This window comes from Trichomycterus rosablanca, chromosome 5 (assembly GCF_030014385.1).
Source record: "Trichomycterus rosablanca isolate fTriRos1 chromosome 5, fTriRos1.hap1, whole genome shotgun sequence".
NCBI lineage: Eukaryota > Metazoa > Chordata > Actinopteri > Siluriformes > Trichomycteridae > Trichomycterus > Trichomycterus rosablanca.
Genome location: NC_085992.1, coordinates 47,290,956 through 47,305,932, shown reverse-complemented (window position 1 = coordinate 47,305,932; position 14,977 = coordinate 47,290,956). Strand labels below are relative to the sequence as shown.

The 14,977-nt window shown below is 41.3% G+C and overlaps 1 protein-coding gene across 1 annotated transcript in view; it reads right to left on the bottom strand.

Moving 5' to 3' along the window:
• Positions 1-13,478: 13,478 nt before the first annotated feature.
• tbc1d9 (TBC1 domain family, member 9 (with GRAM domain)) overlaps positions 13,479-14,977 on the bottom strand; it is a 61,536-nt gene continuing 60,037 nt past the window's right edge. Inside the window, exon 22 of the mRNA XM_062995291.1 lies at positions 13,479-14,359. Coding sequence (XP_062851361.1) covers positions 13,679-14,359 — 681 coding nt within the window. The 3' untranslated portion in view covers positions 13,479-13,678. The remainder of the gene's footprint in view (positions 14,360-14,977) is intronic.

Genomic DNA, 14,977 nt, shown 5'->3' with positions numbered 1-14,977 from the left:
ATTCTTGCAGACGCTAAGAGAGGCGTTTCTCAACTATCACAGTCCAACTCAAAGTCCACCCAATAACGAAGAGTCAATGTCCACTGTAGCTGTTCAGAAAACAACACACACATTTCAAAAGATAGTGCTGACAAAACCGGACCTTCTGTTTTGATTGCGTAAGACGTGATTTGTAACAATTTTTACTTGCTCAGCAGAGAAATCATATGAAACAATATATTTCACATAAAGGAACTTTTTACTGCACACTAAATGACAGTTGATGAAATGAAAGTTTACTTTTCTCTCAAACGTGCTCGAAACCAAATGATATTAATTTATAAGATACAGTGGGCCCTTGAACCATACAAACATTTCGGGTTACGAACGATCTCTTTTAACATAACCTACGAACAAATTTCGGATTACGAACAGAAATTCGCAAAACACGTGACGTCACGAACAAGTTGACTCCAACCGTCTCTCTCTCTCTCTCTCTCTCTCTCTATATATATATACAGTGAGCGAACATTCGGACAGCAGACGGTGTTGTTCCGGTGTTTTCTTTATATTTTGTAAAATTCTATATTAAAATGTCCCCAAAGAATGTGCAGAGGAAGCTCAGTGATGAGAAAATGTATAAAACTATTACTATTTGTTGTTGTATAATTACTCCTGCCAGACAGACAGAGGGGACAGTGAGTGAGAGAGAAGAAGGAAATCGCTGTGCAATAAACAGTAACAGTAAATGTTGTGGAAAGAAATACCAGAGACCTATAGCAATAAAATATTTTCTAGGAACTACTACTACTCAACCTTTGCCTCCAAACCAGCTTTTAATTCATTAACTCTCAGACTTGCACTGTCCTAAATGTCTTGAATGGTTAATGGTGAGATGTTTTATTTTAACCCTTTGATGCACAACCTGGATCAAAAGTGACCCGACTGGGTTTTTATTTTCTATATATTTGCAATAAATTAATTTAGTCATTCAAGCTTCAATGAATTCCTCAATTAACTTGTTTTTGATCATCACAAATCCTTATTTCAGTTTTATATTTTTTTAATAAAAATCATTTTTGTATCACTACCCTTCTAATGCACAACATGGGTCAAAAATGACCCGTATGTATTTACTGTGGAATTTGACAGGAACTACTGACATTTGTAAGTGTTTGTAGTCAGAAACATATTTACTGATCTTTTGAAAGATAACCAATGATTAGGCTCTTACCCTTCACTAGTTAGAGGAATATGTCCAATACTATTAGCTTGTTAGCATATTCTATTCTAGATAGCTTTTATTAGATATAAAAAGGACAGTCAATACATGAATAACTGACTAATGTGCATATGAAAATAGTCTTTGCTTTTTAATAGCTTATTTCAAAGTGTTAGGACAGCTGATCTCTGATGCTTGAGACCTACAGTATGTGCCACAGGGCAAAGATGGAATTGAGGGTGTGTCTGTGAATCCATCTCACCTAGATGAAGATGACTTTTTTGATGACACAGAAGACTCATTTGAGCCCTCTGAAGAGGAAACTCACTCAGTTGACCCTGCTTGCATGGGTAGACAAGAGCTGGGATGTGACTTTACAGGAACTCTTTCTGGATCCACTGCAAAATCCATTGTGCAGGGCCACCATGACAATATGACCATGGAGAGCTATGTGCGAAAGAAGGGAAAAGCTGTTGTCCTCTTGAGCACCCATCATGAAGACAAATCAGTGGATGTCAATAGTGTAAAGAAGAAACCAGAGGTCATCCAGTACCATAACATTCTGTGTTTGCCACTTCCAACGTGCGAACCATTTGATCCATCCAGTACTATAACAAAACAAAAGGTGGACAGAATGGATCAGATGGTTCGCACCTTGTAAGCGGAGAACACAGAGGTGGCACATGGGGCTCTGGTACAATATGTTGTATGTTGCCACCCTCAATGCCTTCATTATCTTCACTGCTAACACCCTGATTGCATGATATCTATATGATCTCATCAGTTTTATGTTCAGTCACATTCACCGATCTTCACTACAGTTCAATATCAGTGTTAATTTTAATAAATATATTATTACAGTGTGTTTTTATTTTATTTAATCACACTTGCAGACATGGATCATTTTCGACCCATGTGTGTAAAGCTGATGTCGTAATCCGCTTGTTAAGTGGTGACGTGTCGACCTTATGATACGTCACATCCGGGTCCAAGTTGAGTCCCTCGTATTTTCAATATGCCACAGTGCTGTGTCCCGTACTGCTTCAACAGGTCCGAGTCGAAAAAAAAAACTACCCAACTGTCTTTTTACCGCTTTCCTTGCGATTAGATATCATGAAGTAATATTTTTGTTCATAATTCAATGTAAAAAGGTAAACTGTCATTGTACACTGCTCAAAAAAATAAAGGGAACACTAAAATAACACATCCTAGATCTCAATTAATGAAATATTCCTGTTGAAAATCTTTATTCATCACATAGTGGAATGCGTTGAGAACAAAACAACATCAAAATTATTATCCCATGGAGGTCTGGATTTGGAATCATACTCAAAATCAAAGTGGAAAATCCAATTACAGGCTGATCCAACTTCAGTGGAAATTCCTCAAGACAAGTTAAAATGAGGCTCAGTATTGTGTGTGGCCTCCACATGCTAGAGGTAGCATGAGACGGTGTCTACAACCCACAGAAGTTGCTCAGGTAGTGCAGCTCATCCAGGATGGCACATCAATGCGAGCTGTGGCAAAGAAGGTTTGCTGTGTCTGTCAGCACAGTGTCCAGAGCATGAAGCAGATACCAGGAGACAGGCAATACACCAGGAGACATGGAGGGGGCCGTAGGAGGGCAACAATTCAGCAGCAGGACCGCTACCTCCTCCTTTGTGCCAGGAGGAACAGGAGGAGCAGTGTCAGAGCCCTGCAAAATGACCTCCAGCAGGCCACTAATATCCATGTTTCTGCTCAAAATGTCAGAAACAGACTCCATGAAGGTGGTATGAGGGCCCGACGTCCACAAGTGGTGCTTGTGCTTAAAGCCCAACACCGTGCAGGGCGATTGGCATTTGGCAGAGAACACCAAGATTGGCAGATTCGCCATTGGCGCCCTGTGCTTTTGACGGATGAGAGCAGGTTCACAGTGAGCACGTGACAGACTTGACAGAGTCTGGAGACGCCGTGGAGAACGTTCTGCTGCCTGCAACATCCTCCAGCATGACCGGTTTGGCAGTGGGTCAGTAATGGTGTGGGGAGGCATTTCATTGGAGGGCCGCACAGCCCTCCATGGGCTAACCAGGGGTACCCTAACTGCTATTAGGTACCGGGATAAGATCCTCAGACCCATTGTGAGACCATATGCTGGTGCAGTGGGCCCTGGGTTTCTTCTGATGCATCACAATGCTAGGCCTCATGTGGCTGAAGTGTGTCAGCAGTTCCTGCATGATGAAGGCATTGATGCTATGTACCGGCCTGCCCGTTCCCCAGACCTGAATCCAATCGAGCACATCTGGGACATCATCCACCAATGCCACGTTGCACCACAGACTGTCCAGGAGTTGACTGATGCTTTAATCCAGGTCTGGGAGGAGATCCCTCAGAAGAACATCCGCTGCCTCATCAGGAGCATGCCCAGGCGTTGTAGGGAGGTCATACAGGCACGTGGAGGCCACACACACTACTGAGCCTCATTTTAACTTGTCTTGAGGAATTTCCCCTGAAGTTGGATCAGCCTGTAATTGGATTTTCCACTTTGATTTTGAGTATGATTCCAAATCCAGACCTCCATGGGATAGTAATTTTGATTTACATTGATCATTTTTATGTTGTTTTGTTCTCATGTTGTTTGTCAGTTTTCATGTAATGAATTAAAAATATGACCGCTTACCTCTTGATGAGGTGACATGAAATAATGACATGAACTTTTCATGATATTCTGATTACCTGAAGTGCACTAGTGTACTGCACATCTTGTCTTATTTGTATCTTAATGTATGTTTCTAATATATATATATAATATACAGTATGTACTGTATATAATAAGACCTTTTCTCGTCCAGACCGCTATTGAGAAGGACTAGACATTTATGACTCGGGTAATGTTTGTAAATCCAATTTCCAACGACAGCAACACGAGTTCCTTAAGTTTTCCACAAACAGAATTTATTTTAACTTTCTTCTTACATTGACTTATCCGTTAATCCAAGTTTCTTATAAAAACTCACTATGTTCGCAATTGGCGTATAACAAACAAAACTACGATCATAAATCTGTTGCTCCACCCACGTCCTCTTTCTTTCCGTATATTTGATAAATATTTTTTGTATATAGTCAGTATAATTCTGCCCCCCCCCTCCCCCACAGGCTCCACCGAAAAGGACTAATGAATAACAGCATACACTGATTACCAGGAAAAATAATCAATAGCTGAAATACCAAGTCTCCACCTCAAATAAGTATTCTTTAACCAAACAGAAAATATTTATGACAATAAACATAGATCATTACAATTAGTGCAATATGGATCTTGCAATATATATATAAAAAGGTTCACAGGTTTAGCCATAGTTGTTTGCGTTTGCGATTAGGTTCGTTTGGCCCCGGAAATGACGCGTGACGTCACACTTAACAAGCGAATACAAAAACTGTTTTTTGTTCATGAAGTAAATAAATAAAACTTAAAAAAATTATTAAAGATAATCAGAAACAAGATGTGTACTAAACACTTGGAACAATAAATGGGAAAATAAATTGATTTCAAAATATATACCAAAAAGATACTCAGCAATACATGAAATAACATAGGAAATGAATATGGGTCGTGTGCATTAGAAGGGGTTTGCTTAGCTTGTGCATCAAAGGGTTAAGAAAGAAAATCTTTTATTCTTTTGAGGGTAAACTGGGTCTTAAAATGAGGTAAAATTAGAGTCTGTAATTCAGAACTTCCTACAGAGGTTCAATTATGGGTTTTATATATTTATATATATTTTGTTTATGCATTTTCTCCCTTTTTCTCCCTTTTTAGAGCGTCCAATTGCTTGATTGTGTCATGCTTCCTCTCCACCAATGCCAATCCCCGCTCTGATTGAGGAGAACAAAGCTAACCCACGCCCCCTCCGACACGTGGGCAGCAGCTGATGCATTTTGTCACCTACACTTTGACGAGTGCAATGCAGATCAGCACTGTGTATGGAGAGACACACCCTGACAGCACTCTTTTCCCATCTCTGTGCAGGCGCCATCAATCAGCCAGCAGAGGTCGTAACTGCATTAGTTATGAGAGAGTCCCTATCCGGCTTTAATATCCCACCTCTATATGAACAACAGGCCAATCGTTGTTCATGTGGCTGCCCTGCACAGCCGGCAGGCAGAGCTGAGACTCGATACGATGTATTCGAGAACCCAGCTCTGGTGTGCTAGTGTGTGTTTTTACCGCTGCGCCACTTGAGCGGCAGGTTCAATTATGTTTAACTTCATCCTGGTGTTGATCCAACCAATTATGAATGACATTGGCAATATAAGGGTGTGATTAAGATGTGATTAAAATATGATTAAGACATCATTAGGAAAAATGTTTGCACCATAGGGTGTACCTGGACCTGTAAAATGACCTTGTTTTGTTGGATGTTCTATTTTCTCTAATCATTAATCTGAGGTGCTTGGTGGTGGAGCGGTACCAGTTGTGCTAGCCCAATATTGATAGGATAAATGGTTGAAATCCCCAGCAATGCTGTTGGCCAGTCTTGTGTGTACATACATAAACAGTTGGCTATGTCAGGGGGTGGCAGAGGCCTCGTGTTGGACTGGTGTCCTGTCCGGGATGTAAAGACAAATCTATTGTGATGCTGACCAGGATAAAGATAAAGGTGTCCAGCTTTTGTGCTGTTTTATTTATTTATTTATTTTAGCTACTGTATGTGATGCATCTAATCACATGTCTAATGCATCTATGGCTGTGGCACCAACTTTTTGTCTGCTTTGAAATTTTATCATCCATGTTCTGGTTTTCAGATCTTTACATGGCCTCGCACCTTCATATCTTGGAAGTTTGCTTACATCATATTCTCCAGCTCAGCCTCTTCGCTCTTCCACCTTGCATCTGTTAACAGTTCCCCTCTCTAAATTACGTACATTTGGTGACAGGGCATTCAGTGTTGCCGGCCCCAAAATGTGGAATAGTCTCCCTCTTGAGTTACGTGCTTGTTCGTCTGCAGCCGTGTCTTTTCTATCTGGCTTTTGAGTGACCTAGAACTGTGCCACACGTGTAGTGTTTCCATGTTTGTAAATGTGTCTTTTTATTTGTATTTTTTGTACAGTGCCCTTGGGTGTCATGAAAGGCGCTTTTCAAATTATTTTTTTTTTATATTAATTATTATTAATATTATTAATAATATTATTATTATGTCAATTTCCTTGGAAATCTCACATAATAAAGTATTACTTGTCAGACCTCTTTATGACTTATAAGGCAGTCAATTAATACAATTATACAGACATCACTTAACCTTGAGTCCAGTTTTTGAAGCGCAGAGTACTTGGCCTATAAGCTGAGTTACTATAGGCTCAAAACTAGCCTCTATATAGCCTCTATCCTGGTAAAGCTTGGTTCACAGGCAAATATCAAATAATCCTTTAATAATTAATCATCCTTTCTAACATGCTGTACTACTTCAGAAATGTACTGCTCAATTAGTACATCATGTCCATAAGAAACGCACATGTAGTAATTCTGTTAAGACTCCTATACCTGTCAGGGTTAAAGTTTAATTTACTCTGGAACTGTTTAAAGCTGTTGGGTAACTTCAGTGTGCTGCTAGCTACATCCGACTTCTGTTTGGCAATCAAACTCCAGCAGGACAGGGGCTCGTCCTCTTCCAGCCAATAGCTGCTCAGCACTTGAACTGTGTACTCTGACACCCAAAAATATGATTGGGTCCTTGATCGACTGATGTTTATTGTATATTATGAGCAAATCCTTTCCATTTAGCAATGTAAATGTGCAATTATACTGATGTAAATGGGTGGGAGGGTTATACGAGTGGTACGAGTATCTGTTGTCTAGTGCTTAGATCAGATCAGATCAGATTACTCAACTTCCTGTAACAGCACACATAACGTACCTGCTCACACTTACGGACTTTCTAACCACATATATTTATTAAGATTTAAATACCTACACCATGCTGCTACTCTTTATTATATTCTGTGCAATAACTTAAGTGTTTAACACCAGGCATTTTATTTATTTATTACACCGGTACCTCATCACTGCAAATTATGTGCAATATTTCCTACTAGTGTGTACATATTTTTTACTTTACTTAACGTGTATTTTATTCTGTTTACAATGTATATGCAATAGTGCTTTTTTATTTTTTTACTGAATGTATATCTTTTTTTAAACTTAATGTATATTTTGTGTTGTATATGCTCTTTTTCTTTCTTGTTTTATATTCTGCACATTGGAGCTTGGGAAACGCAATCTCGTTCAGCTGTGCACTGCTAGCTGTATAGTCTGAATGACAATAAAGTTCACTTTGACTTTGAGATCAAAGAAGACAGTTCAGTCTGTTCAAATCACTCGGACAAGACAAGTTTGGTGCCAAAGGTTACTGTGAGGAAATACAGCTAATGTTGCTGATAAAAAGGGGTGTCAAACTCATTTTCACAGAGGGCCACATCTGCATTAGGGTGGCCCCTTAAAGGGCAGATTGTAACGTATCCTGCTGCGATTGAATGTTGACCATCATATTACTTTGTCTGTTGACCAGGTGTCCAGCTTTTGTGCTCTTAATACAAAGTTTTATCATTGATCATTGGCCTTTGATACAAGTGGTGTCTAAATGTGAGCCTAGTAATGAACTGAAGCTTTGTGAGAGAGAAATAAAAATAAACACAAAATGATCATAATGAGATCATAATAAAACCAGCTTATCTTGCTACATGCCACAAAACATAATTAAATTATTATTATTTTGGGTCATTCAGTAAATATGCCGGGCGGCACGGTGGCTAAGTGGGTAGCACTGTCGCCTCACAGCAAGAAGGTCCTGGGTTCGATCCCCAGGCGGGGCGGTCCAGGTCCTTTCTGTGTGGAGTTTGCATGTTGTCCACGTGTCAGCGTGGGTTTACTCAGGGAGCTCCAGGTTTCCTCCCACAGTCCAAAAACATGTAGTCAAGACACTGAATTGCGTTTTGGGTGAATAGGTGTTTATGTGTGTTTGGCTTGCAATGAACTGGCGCCCCAGTTAGGGTGTTACTGTGTGCCTTGCGCCCATTGAAAAACTGGGATAGGTTCCAGCCCCCCCCCCATTGTAGAACAGCATGAAAATGGGTTAAAAAAGTTTGCAGAGAAACAGATTGACTAGTCAGTAATTGTAGAACTACAAAGTGCTTCTATGTGGTAAGTGGAGCTGATAAAATGGACAGTGAGTGTAGAAACAAGGAGGTGGTCATAATGTTATGGCTGATCAGTGTATGTCTTAAACCATCTGCACTTAATGTGTTTCCGTATATACTCTTTATATACCATTCTCTATATACACAATGTTATGTGATAAATATATCACCATGTTCACTCAGCATACAATGTCATCAAAAGATCCAATGTTTTTATTTCATTTTTAAGCAATTTGTAACCTCTAATAAGTCTGTCAAAGTCAAACTTGCTTTGTATAACCGTTATCATGCTGGTATAGTCCAGTTTTTTATGAATGCATGTTAACTATAGTAATAAAATCTGATCCTCCCTGTGTCTGATTACAGGAAGAGCTTGAACAGGCTCACACCAGCCAACGGTTCAGTTCAAGGTAAGATACTGAGTGACGTTTCTGACTGAAGTTCATTGAGGGACAAATAACCCTCTTGCCTCACTGCAGGTACAATCGATGAAGTAACTACGTCAAATGTGACCTTTCACTGCTACAGAAATTCTCATGAACCACACAATTCATATGCACAGGAATTAATGGTCTGTTGCATAATTAATGGTCTGGTGCTGGCCGTAATGGCTCACAGGCTGCAGGTTGATGACTCCTGCTATGACTAACATAGACTAAATTTGGTATTACATTTACATTTTCGAGCTGGAGCTTAATCTCCAGGAATGAGTAACAGCTCTGTCTTGCTGGGATTGAGTTTTAGATGATGAGCTGACATCCATTGTGAGATCTTGCAGACATGCTGAGATGCGAGCTGAGACTTGTGTGTCTGGTATTAAAAGATAAAAGAAGACTAGAACACAGGAACTGGTTCAGCATTACTCCATTTCCGTGCTGGACTCGATTACACTCTTCTCTGGAAGAGCATTCAAATGCTGGAACTGTCAGCTTTGGGCTGTCAGTCGGAAGATTGGCGGTTCAAATCCAGGCTCTGCTATGCTGCCACTGTTGAGCCCTTGAGCAAGGCCCTTAACCCTGTCTGCTCCAGGGATGCCATACAATGGCTGACCCTGCACTCTGACCCTAGCTTCCAAACACCTGTATATACAGGGGTTGGACAAAATAACTGAAACACCTGGTTTTAGACCACAATAATTTATTAGTATGGTGTAGGGCCTCCTTTTGCGGCCAATACAGCGTCAATTCGTCTTGGAAATGACATATACAAGTCCTGCACAGTGGTCAGAGGGATTTTAAGCCATTCTTCTTGCAGGATAGTGGCCAGGTCACTACGTGATGCTGGTGGAGGAAAACGTTTCCTGACTCGCTTCTCCAAAACACCCCAAAGTGGCTCAATAATATTTAGATCTGGTGACTGTGCAGGCCATGGGAGATGTTCAACTTCACTTTCATGTTCATCAAACCAATCTTTCACCAGTCTTGCTGTGTGTATTGGTGCATTGTCATCCTGATACACGGCACCGCCATTGGATGCACATGGTCCTCCAGAATGGTTCGGTAGTCCTTGGCAGTGACGCGCCCATCTAGCACAAGTATTGGGCCAAGGGAATGCCATGATATGGCAGCCCAAACCATCACTGATCCACCCCCATGCTTCACTCTGGGCATGCAACAGTCTGGGTGGTACGCTTCTTTGGGGCTTCTCCACACCGTAACTCTCCCGGATGTGGGGAAAACAGTAAAGGTGGACTCATCAGAGAACAATACATGTTTCACATTGTCCACAGCCCAAGATTTGCGCTCCTTGCACCATTGAAACCGACGTTTGGCATTGGCACGAGTGACCAAAGGTTTGGCTATAGCAGCCCGGCCGTGTATATTGACCCTGTGGAGCTCCCGACGGACAGTTCTGGTGGAAACAGGAGAGTTGAGGTGCACATTTAATTCTGCCGTGATTTGGGCAGCCGTGGTTTTATGTTTTTTGGATACAATCCGGGTTAGCACCCGAACATCCCTTTCAGACAGCTTCCTCTTGCGTCCACAGTTAATCCTGTTGGATGTGGTTTGTCCTTCTTGGTGGTATGCTGACATTACCCTGGATACCGTGGCTCTTGATACATCACAAAGACTTGCTGTCTTGGTCACAGATGCGCCAGCAAGACGTGCACCAACAATTTGTCCTCTTTTGAACTCTGGTATGTCACCCATAATGTTGTGTGCATTGCAATATTTTGAGCAAAACTGTGCTCTTACCCTGCTAATTGAACCTTCAAACTCTGCTCTTACTGGTGCAATGTGCAATTAATGAAGATTGGCCACCAGACTGGTCCAATTTAGCCATGAAACCTCCCACACTAAAATGACAGGTGTTTCAGTTATTTTGTCCAACCCCTGTATGTATATATGATAAATAAAGGCATTCTATTATTATCTATCTTTTATACAATTTTAGTGCACTAATTAGACACATCAGGGCAGTGGTAGCTTAGTGGTTAAGGGACAGGACTAGTAATCAGTAAGTTGCCAGTTCAAGCCCCACCACCATCCACCGAGTTGCCACTGTTGGGCCCATGAGCAAACCCCTAACCCTCAAATGCTTGAATTTGGGTAAAAGCGGCTGTGCAATGCCTTAAATGTGCAGATTAAGACGCGCCCTGTTTCGGGTTCCACTGTTGTAAGCTCCAACTTTAAATGGCATAGACTGGCACATACATTTCAGACTTTAGTTTGGTCCTTCCCTAATAAAATATACTTTAGATCTAGTCAGAGGAGATGGCTAGCGCTGCACGACACATTCACAAGGACTGAATAAAGAGACTGCACCCTTGTTTTTTTTACACAGCATATGATCATTTCTTTTACACTTTTAATTATTCTGAGTAAATCAAATAACACTTAAAACAATTCACAGAATCTACAAAAACAGCAGCATAAAACTCATCTGAAAAAGCTTACATAAAAGTTGACAACCATGCCACATGCCCATCAGGGGTGAGAAAGAAACTGTCGACAATATGAAGCAGGGTTTGTAGTTTATGTATCTTATGTTGTATACACCGATCAGCCATAACATTAAAACCACCTCCTTGTTTCTACACTCACTGTCCATTTTATCAGCTCCACTTACCATATAGAAGCACTTTGTAGGTTTACAATTACTGACTGTAGTCCATCTGTTTCTCTGCATACTTTTTTTTAGCCTTCTTTCACCCTGTTCTTCGATGGTCAGGACCCCCACAGGACCACCACAGAGCAGATATTATTTGGGTGGTGGATCATTCTCAGCACTGCAGTGCTGGTGATGAGTGGATGTTTTTAAACACCTCACTGTCACTGCTGGACTGAGAATAGTCCACCAACCAAAAATATCCAGCCAACAGCGCCCCGTGGGCAGTGTCATGTGACCACTTATAAAGGTCTAGAAGATGACCAACTCAAACAGCAGCAATAGATGAGCGATCGTCTCTGACTTTACATCTACAAGGTGGACCAACTGGGTAGGAGTGTCTAATAGAGTGGACAGTAATTGTACACAGTATTTAAAAACTCCAGCAGCGCAGCTGTGTCTGATCCACTCATACCAGCACAACACACACTAACACACCACCACCATGTCATTGTCACTGCCGTGCTGAGAATGATCCACCACCTAAATAATACCTGCTCTGTAGTGGTCCTGTGAGGGTCCTGACCATTGAAGAACAGCATGAAAGCAGGCTAAAAAAGTATGTAGAGAAACATATGGACTACAGTCAGTAATTGTAGAACTACAAAGTGCTTCTATATGGTAAGTGGAGCTGATAAAATGAACAGTGAGTGGTTTTAATGTTATGGCTGATCGGTGTATATCTTGTCTTTTGTTTATGGCAGCAAGAAGAATTTAAAGTGCAGTTCTCAGTAACAAAAAGCTAGCAATAAAAATTGTATGATTATCATATTTAACAGTGCCTGTTAAAATTGTCTGTAAAAGTATTAACATAGTGATTCCTAACAGCTTAGCCATTTATGGTCTCTAATTTGGTCATTTCAGTCATTTTTATTCAATGTAAAGGATTCACTCAATTCTTTTTTTACTCTCTCTAATTAAAAAAACCTTCAAAAACGTCCAATTGTTTTGCATATACATTAAATAATTCATCTTTTAAAGGAATAGTGCAGTTCAAAAATGACAATGTGGCAAAACGTATGTTTTCTAATTTGCATAACAGCCAAACCTGAACAGCTACAATCCACTAACCAACAAAACTGATTTTTGAATGGAACTATTCCTTAAAAATATTACATAATAAGCATTTTTTTGAAGACAGAGACTGGTCTCTCCCTGCTTCCCTAATTAGGCAGTATACTGTATGTGTAGACATGAGAGGACTAAACACAGTATTACACATCTGTATTACATTATTACTGTTAGCTAGCAAAATTACTACTCCATATAAAGTACACCAAGCATATAATATGTGCAATCTTCCTTTCAGCTTTATCTACAGATTTAAAATAAAAAAAGATTAAAATCTCGTCCATCTGTAAAGAGTTCACACGATCGTTCACAGTCTTTCTGGTCCGGAATCTCAGATGCTTCAGGGTGATTTCACATTATAGAAAATACGCTGATACGCAGGTTCCTCTTCCTTTCATTCTTAGAGAAATGGATCCAGTCCTCGAGAAGTATACGTACAGTCGAAGTTGAGGCTTAGGTCATTTTAGTAATAGGTAGTTGAGCTGAGATTAATGTGTAGATATGTAGATTTGAGTACTGTGGCTTTCACGCGGCTTAAAAATCAGTTTTTACTACAGAACATTTATAGCAAGTTGTTCAGAGTTAAAGTTGGATGACCAGTTAGTGGGTCATTTGTGGTTGTAAAGCTGTTTAGGGTTGCTCACCCTAAAACCACAGTGTCCTTTATAAGTGGGACCACATGTAGGGCTGAAGGAGAGGGAAATACAATACTAATATCATGACAAATTATACTGCAACACACTTTTCGGAAAGTACAGTGGGTTCTGTCATTAACAGACGCCAGGAGACGTCCTAAAGTTTATTCAACCTTTTTACAGACTTTTCACTTACTAATAAATGTAATAACATCTTTTCTTACAGCCTTACTGGTAATTTTGGAGGAAATACTTTATATTGCAATACTTGCAATATTGCATCACAATATTTAGTTTTTTCTAGCAAAAACAATGATACAAACCCAGATTTTAACGTTCAACTGTTAGTTGCACTTGTAAATGCAGCCTGAAGCCTGACAATACCCACCATACACCGAAAAGTACATTGTAATAGTCATGAACCATAATATCATTATAATTCCATCATGTCTCTCAGACAGGAAAACAGTACAGTGCCAATAAAACCACTGTTTTAGCCCGACAGCGAGATTTCATAGTCGCTGACCGATGGGTGCGTCTGCCCGGCTTTACGCACATTCTTAGCATTCGCGATACAGGCTGCAATATCCACGGGCCTCTCAAAATACCTCACCAAGGCTTGTTCAGTCAGCACTGAGGCCAGGAACTGCTCAAAAGTGATGGCCCAGTCTTTATCAATGCTGGCGCTGTGTGGGATCCGATCTCGTCCTGCGGCGCTGCGCACCAGCACCGTGTCCTCCGCGATGTCCTCACAGTGCAGCTTGTCGTCCATCTCATGTGAGCCGGTGCTCAGCACCGAGTACGAAGACACGGACGTATCGTCTTTGGTCTCGTCGTCGGACACCAGCATGGCCGAGGACGTGCCCGTGTCTTTGGGCGACTCGTCCAGTTTGACGTCCTCCATCGGAGCTGAGCCCGGAAGCTTTTCATTGACGGAGTCGCCACGCGTCCTGTGCTGCTTCCTGCGGGAGACCGATGTTCGCTCCTCCTCTTCGTCCTCTTCCTCGTCGTCGGCGTCGTCCTCTTTGCTGGACGGGCTGCAGAAAAGCTTGCCCACCTCGCCCATTTCTAGCAGCAGACTGGTGACCGTGGCTGTAGCGTGATACAGCTCCTGCTCGCTGGCGTCCTCGCTGAACATGTTATAGAGCGTCTTACACAGCTCAATGAACTGACCCTAGGAAAGAAGAGTTCAAGTCTTGGTAAGAAAACGTTTGGCGTAATACTTTTTAAGTTTAAGTACTGAAGTACATCTACAAGCAATCTACTAGAGAAGCCGTAGCCTAGTGGTTAAGATACTGGACTAGTAATCAAAAGGTTGCTGGTTCAAGCCGCACCAGGTTGCTGCCACGTTGTTGTTGTTGGGCCCTTGAGCAAGGCCCTTAACACTGAATTGCTCTGACTGTATACTGTCCTAGTTCTGTAAGTCGCTTTGGATAAAGGCATCTGATAAATGCAGAAAACGCAAATAAAAGCTACACCTATATGCACAAAATCGAGCATAAAGCCACTTTAATGGCAATTGAACAGGTCGTGTTAAAGAGCTTAGTGACTTAACCCGACCTGTAAAAATAACATCGCTTTATTGTGCCGTTTTATCAACTACTTGGGCAGCACAGTGTCTCAGTGGGTAGCACTGTCGCCTCACAGCAAGAAGGTCCTGGGTTCGAGCGGCCCGGGTCCTTTCTGTGTGGAGTTTGCATGTTCTCCCCGTGTCTGCGTGGGTTTCCTCCGGGTGCTCCGGTATCCTCCCACAGTCCAAAGATGTGCAAGTGAGGTAAATTGGAGACACTAG